This window comes from Oryzias latipes, chromosome 2 (genome assembly GCF_053564925.1).
Source record: "Oryzias latipes strain Hd-rR chromosome 2, Olatipes_Hd-rR_3.1".
Taxonomy (NCBI): Eukaryota; Metazoa; Chordata; class Actinopteri; order Beloniformes; family Adrianichthyidae; genus Oryzias; species Oryzias latipes.
In genome coordinates, this window is record NC_136238.1 from 12,777,874 (window position 1) to 12,790,307 (window position 12,434).

General features: G+C 40.0%; 1 protein-coding gene across 4 annotated transcripts in view; it reads right to left on the bottom strand.

The window, feature by feature from the left end:
- Positions 1–8,188, bottom strand: part of LOC101159411 (ATP-binding cassette sub-family C member 4) — a 36,846-nt gene extending 28,658 nt beyond the window's left edge. For 2 of the 4 annotated variants that reach the window (XM_023963378.2, XM_023963375.2), the window contains exons 1-5: positions 7,892–8,188; positions 4,790–4,900; positions 2,718–2,838; positions 2,410–2,634; positions 2,252–2,341 (exon numbers count right to left, since the gene is read on the bottom strand). In XM_023963378.2, coding sequence (XP_023819146.1) covers positions 2,252–2,341; positions 2,410–2,634; positions 2,718–2,838; positions 4,790–4,900; positions 7,892–7,956 — 612 coding nt within the window. In that variant the 5' untranslated portion in view covers positions 7,957–8,188. The remainder of the gene's footprint in view (positions 1–2,251; positions 2,342–2,409; positions 2,635–2,717; positions 2,839–4,789; positions 4,901–7,891) is intronic. The other 2 variants (XM_078932681.1, XM_078932678.1) reach the window with 1 other exon arrangement.
- Positions 8,189–12,434: the final 4,246 nt, after the last annotated feature.

A 12,434-nucleotide genomic window follows, 5' to 3' on the forward strand; every position in this document is an offset into this window, starting at 1 on the left:
TGTACATATTAAACTGCAACGTTATTGACGCGCAGGTAGAGAAGAAGCGGAGTGACTTTTTAGCCAATCAGAATGCAGAACACAATGCAAATCCGTGAAGTAGTGAAACCGTGAAAAGTAAACCGCGTTATAGCAAGGGATCACTGTAATAAAAAAATGTAGAAAAGACCAGAAAAAAATAAACATTTCCAGAAAACAGTTTGGATCTAAATGTTTTTACATTTGTTTTCAGCGAGTTGAACATTATTTAAAGTCCCACTCCAATCATCGTTTGATCTATTTCTAAAATGTTCCCAGTGGTCTTTTAACGTTTGTAGCAAAGATCTAAAAAAAAAACTGTCGTTTTCTAGGACATAGTTTCTGTAGAGCGGCAGAGGTTCATTATAAATACACCTCAGAGTTGGACACCCCACCCCATTGCAGAGAGCTCTCTGTTCTCTTTCAACATTCATTTGGGTATCTCACTATGGGACACGCCCCCTGCGCTGTCCCCCAGAAGCTCTTTTACATAATGCCAGTCCTGACTGGCAGACAGAAGGTGACGTCTGCTCTCAGGAGTCGGGACTTCCTCCTGCTATAAGAACCTGACGCCACCTTCTCTCCTCAGTCTAACAGCTCTTCTCGCTCCCAGAAGCATCCTCAGACGGCAGGTGTAGTATCCGAAGCTAGCTTAACTGTTCCTAGACCGAGCTAACCACTCAGTCGCTGAACGCTAGTCGGTGTTACTCAAGCTTGTCTGAGTTATGCGGTTAGTCTGTCTCCAAACAGCACCCGTTGCAACTAACCACCATACTAGTTTCTTTTTTCGCGCTTCGCTCTCAACCTGAGCCGACGAAGTCATGGAGCCTGAACCTTTCCTCGCCATGGAGACAGTGAAACCTCTGCCTAGAGCCTGCACATGCAGCAGCAAAATTGCGGGGGCAGACACCTATTCTGCCTGTGCTGCGTGTCTTGGGCTGCAACATGCCCAGGACGCATTAGCATCTCCGGCTAATTGCGAGCATTGTGCGCGCGTCTCCCTCAAGACCCTGAGACGCAGACTAGCGCGCCAAGCTAGTCTGTCCAAGGCGGATCCGGTCTTGGGGTTAACCAGCCCCCCACTAGCAGAGCTAGCCGAGTCTACTCGGGGAGAGATGGCAGGCACGAGCTGGGGCGACCAGCTAGATGCAGTTGCGCCACTCGAGGGCCGGCAGGAGGCCGCGCCCCCGGAGTTCTAGTACATGTTGGACACTGTGCCCGACTCCGGAGACGAGTCCTTCAGCCTCGGCTCTGTGGAAGACATCGAGCCTTTTCTTCTGCCACCGGCTGCAAAGTGGGCGACGCGTGCGGCAGCTTCCCAAACCCGACCGCCGCGATGGACCTGCATGATGTCTGCAGAAGAGCAGCTGAACAGCTGCGCATTAAGTGGCCTGAAGCCCTCACTGAGACCACCACGTCTCGCTATGAGGGAAAAAGACTGCCTAAAGCCAAGTCTTCCAGCAGACAGCTGCTGCCATTATTCCCTGAGTGTTTGGAGGAAGCGACCAGGTCCTGGAGCACCCCGTTTTCAGCCAAAAGCCCCGTCCTGGGAGGCTCGGCTCTGGACTGAGCCGACATGGAGGAGAACGGGTTTTCACATATCCCTCCAGTCGAGCCGCTGCTGGCATCCCACCTGCACCAGACGCAGAAGTCCACCATGACTTCCGCAGGCCCCGCCCTGCCCTCGAAAGCTGACTACAAAAACATGTTAAAAGCGCTAATTTCATCAGAGTTATTTCTCTTTATCATTTTGGATTTTTAAGAGTTTGCAGCTCATCTACAATCGACGACCTTTGATCTTTTTTTTCTAAGCATGATTTATTGCACCTCTAAAGGTCTAAAGAAGCCAATTCTTCCAAAAGAAACTTGCCACATTGACTGAGCATCACCCTGATCTTATTTTCCTTCAACATGAACATGAATAAGAGAAAATAAATCCCTTAATTGGTCCCCCACTGCCAAAAATCCAAACTCTCCATGTGATCCGTCACTTTCCCAGCAGGCTCTGCTCCCACAGATTAAACAAAACCTCTGAGACAAACAGGATTTGGGGCCCAGAATGTAAGGAAGCCTCCACCTCATGCTAGGAAAGAGGCTCCGCTAGCTTCTCTGAAGGCACAGAGCAGATAATGTAACATCTCCTGGCTTCACATCTGCTCTTGTTTGCGAGTGAAGCCTAAAACCCTGATATTTCTACTCCCGTGACCACAGAGAGGACGGCGTTTTCCCATACCTCATCAAACTTGTTGACGTCATTGGAGAGCAGGTTGACGATCTGACCCGTGGTGGTTTTTCCCATGGCTGAATTGCTCAGAGACAGAGCCTGCAAAGACAGAAACCACCGTTCAAACAGGAACACTTGCAGTCAAGACTACAAAGGAAGAGGCTGACCTTCTGGTAGATCATGTGACACATGGCCACTCTGATCTTCATGCCCGCCCTCTGAACGTGATAGAAGTAGAGGTGATGAAGCAACGCCAGGCCGAAGGTGAGGATGGAGAGGCCGGCCGCGTAGCCAAGCGTCTCATGGAACGCCTTGGCGTTATCTGGATCGTAACTCTCAAAGTATTCAATTATTTTACCCAAAACCACCGGCTGAACCACTTTAATGATCTCCTGGTTCACAGAAAAGAAAAAAAAACTGATAAACGATAAAAAATAACAAACAAGGTCAGATGTTTGGTGAAGAACAGTCGAACCTCCAATAGAGTAAAGAATCCCAGCACTGAATAGGACTTCCAGTAACACCGGATCATAGCTTTAGCCAGGCTGGGCGTCTGCATTTCTTTTGAGGCGTTTACGACTTCCTGATCCCAAAATCTGTGAGGAGAAAATGCAGCATGAATCCAGAACTCGTCTGCAGTTTTAGAAAAAAGCTGCTAAAAGTTTGAACTCTATCCGAAAAACATGAAAATAAGAGAAAGAAAGTTGGAAACAAAGAGTTTTGTTCTTGGCTTCTTGTGATTTCCTGATGCCGAAGCTCTTCTAGGTGGACTTAATGAAAGAAGAACTTATATGAAACATTTAAGGAGTTAAAAAAAAAAAGCTTCATTGCTGAGGGCAGAGGATGCCTAAGCATGATGATGATGTGTTTTGAAAAATTTATTTAAAAAAGGCTTAATCCATAAAAGACTTTCTTTTCAAAATGAAAGGATGCAAAAAACAAAAACTGCATAAAAAGTGTTGAGATAAATTAAGACAATGTGTCTACAAAGTTGTTAAAAGTTTGAAGGCAGGTTTCAAGAATAAACTTTTTTTTTCTTTTTTAAGTTTGGAATTTTCCCTCAACAGAATAGTTTCTTGTTTAATAAAAACCTAAAGAAAAATAAAAAATCTGCTGGAAAATTTCTGAAACCAAATTAAAAACAACAATTAGGGTTAAACTTTATCAAAAATAAATAAAATAAATATTGCACAACTAAAAATCCACATTTTTTCTACCCAAAACGCCAAAAATTCCAACTTCCCACAAAAGACACACAATGTTGTTTCAGGCTTTCAGGTAATTATTGTCTGAATTTTTCAACATTAACTTTTAAATTAGTAACTTTTATTATCTAATGAGAATAAAAAAAAGAAAAGATACCCATAATCCTTTACTGTCTGCAACAACAAACATTAAAAAATGAAATAAAACGGATTGATGAGATGATAAATACAAAAAGCATCCTTAAAAACTAAAATATTAAACATGTCCAACAGTTCTGAGACGTTTTATAGATAAAAGATCAAAAGGAAAACAAATGTTGTTTTTTAACTACTTAACTAAAAAATGTCCATCATTTGGAAAATAATTTCCAGGGAAACAAAGAATTTCCCATTTCTTCATTTACTTCATACATTACGGCCAATTATAAAGAATTCGGATTTTCTAAAACATCATATAAGAAGAGCATCATTGATAATTACATGCAACTCAACAATAAAAAGACTGATATATGTTCTCATACCATGGTCCGGGTGAATACTCGATTCTGATTGGCTGCTGGGTGTACATTAAAAAGTGATAAACCACAGTGATAACCCCACGGTGAAAAAAGAAGTTCCGGTCATCTAGCTTAAATGTTTCGTATCACTACGCTGGCTTCTTTAAAACGACCTTTTGCTTCATCATTTGGACAAAAACAAGCGGTAAGATGTGAACTTTCTCTCTGAACTGACGCTTTATTCAACCCATCAGACGTGGAAATAGTCCGCTTTTTGTGAGAAAAGCAATCCAAATCGGAAAAAAAAAACAAGAATTAAGGACTAAAAACTGGTTAATATGTATTGTTTTTGTAAGTGACCATGGAATGAGCGGGTTAATGGCCTTCGAAGTGTGCATTATTCCTTTTTAACGTGCTTGAACTTTAACGTGCTTGAAGAAAAACTTTTAACGTGCTTTAACGCACGCCGTGGAAGCCTGAACGTGGTACAGGCTTCCACGGCGTGCGTTAAAAAGTAATAATGCACACTTCGTCGGCCATTAACTCTTACTTAAAAGCCTAAAGAAGCTATTCAATTTTTTACATATCTTCCTTTGGGAAGTAATAAAAACTTTAAACGTTATCGATTTAAAAGAAGTGTTGACATGAACTGAACAAAGGCATAACTAAAAAGATCTCTTTCATTAAAAATCAACAAAAAGCTGGTTTTAAACAGTAAAACAAATGCAAAAATTACTTCAAAAGAAATTTAATTTGTGGATTTTTTTACATAAATTGGATATCAAATAATAGAATTTTTTTTTCTTCTAGCCCAGAACAACACGAAGTCTGTTGAATTCTGGTACCTCTGTAGCTCCTCTCCCAGGTGATCCGACCGGTCCTCTGGAAGCACTTCGAACATGTCATCTTCATCTAGCCTGCGCTTGGATCCGATACGGAACAGAGGGTTCAGCCACCTGAGGAAGAGGAGCAGTAGAGATCAACAGAGCTGCGTTCAGAAGGCCGCGACACCATGTGGACAGCTTCAGTCATAGGATAGAGAAAAAACAACAAGAAAAATAGGCAGAAAATTCCAGCTGAGACCACAAAAGTCCCAGAGATTATCCTCCATGTCTTTGCAGTCCTTTCAATTCTCCTTTTAAAGCACAGAGGGAGAACAAACCGGCAACTTACCACAAATAAATGTATCATACGGAGCCCGCCGGCTGCCAGTGGTTAAAAAGAAAAAAAAAATCGGATAAACCGTGCGCACGGATTAGTAAACAGTGGGCACAGTTTACTAAATGGTGCACACGGATTAATTCAATTGTGCTCGTACTGTTGCACAATCGTGCGCGCACGCACATTCATTGCATGTGCATGTTACTGAGCAGAGCAGATGGACTCTTAGCTTCGTGTTTGCAGAGATGTGAGGGTGCTTTGGTACACAGTGTGCGCAACGAAGGAGTTGCTGGTTGTGTTCGTTGGTCTGCGACTAATGATGATGTCACACTATCTGATTGGCTGTACGTCGGTCCGATGACGTCTACGATAGTGATTGGTCTGGATAAATCCATAGAGGAAGAGAAGTCTTGATGTAAACAGGCCAAGTTCCAATCGACACAGAGATGGTCTTCTAAACGGGCTTTTATTATTGTTATGATTTTTACAAAGTGCGTGTTCGCTTGTAGTTTTTTAAATCTGTGTGCCCAGGGCTTTTTTTTTTCTGAACTGACACGAAAGAAGGGTTAGGATTCAGTTAATAGGTTAATACAACATACATGCTAACAACATTAGCCGTGCTAAGAAGAGATTTAGCCGTGGATCAACTTAAACTGGAATAACCATCAGCCTTTGCTTTGTCTGGGCCTGAATGGTAACACAAATTCTCATGATTGTGTGCACGGTTTGTCAGGACTGTTCCCCCAAAAGCCGCCTCCGCCCGTCCCAATGCCCGTCCTCGGTCCGGAGATACAAATCTCCCGGGACCTTGGTTCTTTTTCTGAGTTCGAACAGGGGAACGGACTGCGGTCTGAAGTCTCCTTCGTTGCGCACACTGTACCAAAGCACCCTCACATCCCTGCAAACACGAAGCTAAGAATCCATCAGCTCTGCTCAGAAACATGCGCATGCAATGAATGTGCGTGCGCGCACGATTGCGCAACAGTATGAGCACAATTGAATTAATCCGTGCGCACAATTTAGTAAACTATGCCCACAGTTTACTAATCCGTACACATAGTTTACTAAATGGTGCACACGGATTAGTAAACCGTGAGTATGGTTTACTAATCCGTGAGCACAGATTAGTAATCCGTGCGCACAGTTCAGATTTCTTTTCTTTTCAACCACTGGCACCCGACGGGCTCCGTAGTATCAAGACCAATTTACAAATTTCAACATGGCTCAGGAGGTCCAGAGCAAAGACGAAGAACAGCTTTGAGTGATTTTTGTAGGCGTAAAACCTTTAGAAAATATCAATTTGGCAGTTTTACTGAACCACTCAGTTCATGAAATGTTGCAAAGAACATGTATAAACACATGTTCATAGGCGGGAGGTGGTGAGGCATCAGCTGTTAGGAAGAAAAAAATAAGGATATTGGTTTTAGATTCTCTGCCTGGAATCAGGAAAATAAACGAAATTAAAGCTCTAGATAAATAACTAAAAGGAATATTTACATCGTTGAGAGTGACCTCAAACCAAGCGGTAAAAGTAAAGGGTTTTTTTTGCTCCTTTCAAAGAAAGGTGTAGGAAGGTATCTATCCTTTATAGACACCAAAAAGTAATATATAAAATAATATAATAAATAATTAGAAAATAAATGTTGTGCCTTGTGTTTTACAGGCTTAACGGTAAAAGATTTTGGGGAAAACAACTTTAGCTACATCAGATTATATTTGATTACTTTTTTTTTTGTAACAGACCAATTTGTTTAACAAGTCAATTAAAAAAAAGAATATTCTTTTCTTTTCCTGCCTGACTTCATAGATTTTACACTATAATTAAGATGCACTTTTCTTTAAATGAGTACTTTTTTTTTACTTTTACTCTAGTTATTCTTTTTTTATTTGAGATTTGTGGTTCAAAAACTATTAATTTGTCAACTTGTAAAAAATTTAATTTGTCAAATTACTTTTTGTAGGATTAGCTATAACTTTTGTTGGCTACTAAAATATTCAAATTATTTCACAAGTTAAAATAATTTAATTCAAACGTTCTTTTCAGTGTTTGGAAAAGTATCTAGTATTTTTAAATAATTATATAATTAATGTAATTGTATTGAAGTACTTTTATTTTACTTATTTACTTAAGTGCCAGTCTGTCCATGACTTCTCTCTTTTAGGAATATTCCCTGGACTCCATGTACACTTCCGACCAATGTAACCTACATGAACTGCTGAAACAATTGAATTTCCCCAACGTGGGATCATAAAGAATATCTTATCTTATTTTATAAATAACTTTTTATGCCTTAGTTTGTTCAGTTTATATTGATCAGCTGTTGTGTAGAAATGTCTTTCCTTTAAACTTTTTATGCTAACATATTTATTTTTAAAACCTGCTAACGTTTTGTTTCAATGAATGGAAACACTTTGGAGAAGTTTTTTCTTTTTTTTTACAACTGAAAATTAGATAACAAATTGTTTTTGAGTGCTTTTATTTTGAAGTAAAGCCTGATTTACTGAAGTGCCGGTTACTAATTTCTGAACTCAGATGGAAAAGTTTACCTTTGATGTTTTTTCACAATGGTTTACCAAATAAACAACTACGCCAACTTGACTAAAACAACTAGTTAAAGTGATAAGGAAGTACCGGTAATAGAACCGGCTGTCGCTCACTAGTGTAAACTGTACAGTTCAGTCCAGTGGTTTCAGTTCAAACTGAAAGAGAACAGGTTGTCACGCGACCCACACTTCTCTGTTTTTCCATTGTTTCAAACGCACGCGCTCAGTTTGCGTCAACTTACCAGAAAAATATCTTTGAGAAAATGTTGGCGGTTGCTGCCGGGTTGGTCTTGCCGAGTTTCTCCATGCCTCGCGGGGCTGACTGGCAGCTCGTCTCCCCGCCACCTAACACCGAGCCCCTGTGCCCCCTGTCCTCTCCTTTAAGAGCTGTAACTTCCAGCTCCGTGTTGTAACATCTTCGGAGCTACATGTGAGGAGGCGTTCTGTAGGTGCGTTACACAATTATGTGCGGCTTATTAGCAATAAGCTAAGGTGAAGTCACCTATAAGACCTGCCCCTCGAGACACCTGATTGGCTACAAAAATGAGAGGTCTCCTGCTATTGGACCTCTGCTTACGGCGGGTTAACGTGATTGGCCTATAAGTCATTTGAGTTTATTTTGTTGTTTTCGGACATCAAAGGACAATTTTAAGACATTTTTAGTAAATAGAAAAATAGCAAACAATAAAAGACATGTTTTTGACGTCATTTTAATATTCAATTTTGTTTAGTAGTGCTTTATTTTCTATGTTATTGCCACTCCTAATATTTTAATCCTTTGATCAGTGTTTAGAAAGCAACTTTGATCTAAAATGAATCTATATTCCAATTATTACTATTTGTTAATGTACTTTTATTAATATATAAACAGTTCAGCCTGGTGGTTTAATGGTGTGGGGAATATTTGCTTTGCACGCTTTAGCCTCGTTTCCACTGAGCGGTCCGGTCTGGTCCAGTCCAGTCCAGTTTTTTGAGCCTTTTTTATTATAAAATGGACCCATTAAGATGGAAAAAATCCAATAATTTTTGGTCCCAGTTGGTTGTGGGTCCATAGAAAGTATAACAGATCGGTTAGGGCAGAGCTACTGTTGAAAGCCGATGATTGACAAAAGAAAGCCCCAAGAAAGTGGCTGCATTTCTCTTCTCTATGTTTAAAATCCTTGTTTCATTATTATTGGTTTCATGAAGCAACCCTACAACTTTTCTTAAAATGTTTTTCCTCTTTTCTTTTTTTTTCTTCTTCCATTTTTACATGTTAACGTTAACTACAAGAGAAATTTCAATTTTTTCTCTCTTATATAGTTATAGGCTCCTGTTGTGGCTAGGCCTTTTTTTTTTTGCTTAGTCATGCTTACTCAAAGTGATTCATAAATCCAGGAGAAAAAGTGGAATGTGACTTATGATAGAGAATCCGTTATTCACCTCAACTAGTACAAACCTGAAGCTCTGTAAAACAACGTGTTTTGCAATCAAAGCTCCCTTCCGTGCAAATATTTTGCTTGCCGGCTCTGGTCCTTCTCAGAGGGGAGTTGCAGTAGAATCAAAGAGGAAACTCCATAAACAAACTACAACCCTTGGATGATAGATGCCCTTTGACTTCCCACAGGTGCTTCCTGTACTGACATGAAAGGCACATGAGAGCCGGCAGACGTCTACATCTCTACGGCACTCCTTTTTCCAACAGTTAGTTTTTTTTCCTACAATTACAAAGAAAACCTGTCACGTGCAACGAAGGTACCCTATTCATTTACAGTCATTAAAATAACAAAGGAGAGTGGCTCTGGGCCTTTTCCTCTTGTTGACATTTAGTTTACAGTGACGGTGAGAAAGGAGATTATTTGCTTTCAACTGATATGAGCGCTACTTTACCATGTTCTTCAAGCATCAGCCTTTGTATTCGCCAAAATATTCAGCTACAATAAATCTGCAAGATTGAATGAACCGCAAAAAGTTTCCGTCTTTTATATTTTGCATTAAAACATTGTCCATCTGTTTTAGAATCAGATTAACAACAATGAGCGTGGTCTGTTAGGATGACCCCAAAAGTCAGAAAACTGGAAGTGAACGGATATTTCCTGATTAACTCTGGAAAGGGAGTCATCAGAAAATCTGGTCTTTCTGTTGTATTTCCACATATGGTTTTATTTGAAAAATGTACGTTTGCAACAAAGTAACTTTCCCAGTTCCTGTTACTGTCTTGATACATCTCATGACACAGCTGGTTATAGCGTTAGCCCTGCTAATGTGGGAGGTAGTAATGTGAAGGAGGAATTGTGGCAATAAGATTTCGACACCTCAAGCATTTCAAAAATGTGTAAATTAATTTACATTTCTGCGCTTTCCTCAATTAAAAGTTGAGTAGGGATTGTCTGCAACTTTGGTGATGCAAATGTATTCAGGGAAGATTTATAGGAACCCTGGTGGTAACACACAGATGCTAAAGTACTACCCTTTCAAGAGCATTTTTACCAGCCTTTTCCATGACGGTGTAATTGTTAGTTTCCCCAGAGGGAATCTCAGTAGTGGAAATGAGTGGATTGTGAAAGGGATGAGATTGAATGGCGTCAAACCTGTGTGATGCTGCAGTGATGTTTTATTTTTATTTTTAGAACATAAAAATAAACTTTTTATTGGAAAAAAGCTCAGGTTCAGACTTGCTTACCTGCCAAATCACTAAACTCATTTTATAACTCATCACAACTCATCAACATTGATCATGCAGGACAAATAGCGGTTTGCGTCCAGCCAGAATTATAAGACACAATCTTTTATATATTGGAATAATGATAATAATAATATTGGATTGGATTTACCTGTGCTTTTCCAGATGCTCAAAGCGCTTAATAGAGCTGTAGCTACAAAAAGTCTACTGCCCACACAGGGCATCCAGCCTACATCAGGTCTACAGCCTGCGCTGCGCAAGGGTTAGAGTGAAAATTGAGGATTCCTATTACTAAATAGAATCCTATACCATTAAGCACTGTTCTCAACAGTGGGTATAAGGTTGGTACTGAGATCAAGAACCTTAACTTTGGTCACAGGTTTAAAACTTAAATCTCTAAATACTCCAAACATCAGAAGCTTTAAGTTTTACTCAAAAATTAGAAGCTCCTAACTATGGACAGTTCAAGCGCTGTCAACACAATTATTTAGTAAGATTTCCAAAAACACTACTTTGCTGTTGAAGTGGACTTTGGAGCTTCAGTTTGCAGACAGGTGACTAAAACTTCTAGATTGCATACAAAAGGTGGTGTGGTCATTTGATTGACACACGAATGTGTAGTCTTTTAGGTCCACACTGAGCTCAATGGGCTTATTTATTCTGACGACATCATGGAAGTGTGGAGTGTAGAATATCTGGCCTGTGGCCTTGATTTCCAAAAGTCTTTTGGCTTTTTTTAGGCTGCAGTTTATGGGATTAGGTTTCATAATTATGATTTTTCATGTATTCAAATTATAAAACCAATCAATCAAAGTCATCTAGAAACACCTGAGTGGCAGATTAACAACACCTATTTCTGTTTGATGCAAGATTATGAAAGAATCGCTCAAAGAAACTAGATTACAGCTTGCTTCTTTCTTTTTAATGAAAAGGTGTAGATATCTGCTAGATGATCATGTGCATACAGCAAGATAACAACCTGGTCTAGCTACTGCTTTCTCATTAGTGGGTTTATGGGATTAGAACAGAACAGCAACTTTCTGAATGATCCTAGCAACGGCAGCTAGGCTTCATGTATCAAGAGATTTCACCCTCTGGGGCTTCCCTTTCACATCGGACAGTAAAACACCTGTGCTCTGCTTTCCTGGAAAGAGGCTCATGGGAAGGCTGGTTTTTATGGGTTCTGGGGGGCCCAGCTTGAAGCACCACGAGGAGTGATTAAATGTTTGCCGGAATTAAAAAAGCCCTTCCACGGGAAACACAGATTCGATGTAATCCTTGTTTGGATCTGGTGATAAAATTGACAATTTCTTCAACTGAAGTGCAGTTTTTACAACCAGATCAGAAGTCCTCTGAGTACAGGGTACATTGCTGAGTCATGGAGGGCTGATTACGTGTGTCGACATGTTTTATTTCTGCTTGTAAAAAAAAAGGAAACTGGACACGTTCTTTGTACTTTGTGTAACCACGACCCCCACCCACTGCTTAAAGTGTAATCTTGCTGTTAAAATGCAACCACTGTGTGTGGCATCAGCACTGACTGGCAAAAAAAATATAAAGTTATTCCAAAAAAGGACAAACAATCATTGAACAGTGTAATATTTTGGGCAGTTATGGTCAAAGTTTCCATTGTTAGGTTGCACTTAAACTAAATTAACAATTACTTGATTTTGTAAAATTAAAAACAAGTGATTTTTAAACATTGACTGTATGAGAAGTGGACTGAGTGACCCGTCCCCCCAATTAGTTCCAAAAATGACCATATCCGAATTAATTCCCCACCACTCCAGCTTCTCCTACATTTAAATAATAGTAGTGTCTTCAAATCCGGATGTTTCTACCACTCTGTGACGTCATGAGTAGTTGCCGGTGTAGGTCCCAAGACCATTCAGCCTCCAATACCGTCACACTACGGTAACCCCACTTGGACAAACTTCGTAGCGTCGAGATCTGCTCGGGCTCCACATATTTTCATTTCACGTTTCCTTTTATAACCTAAAATTATTTTCCCTCTTAAGTTGTGTCTGACATTATTCTTTGTAGTGTTTATAGAGAGATTTTGCCACAACCCACTTTGTAAAAAGATCTATAGCTAGTATATAGATAGTATTATCCAAGTATTC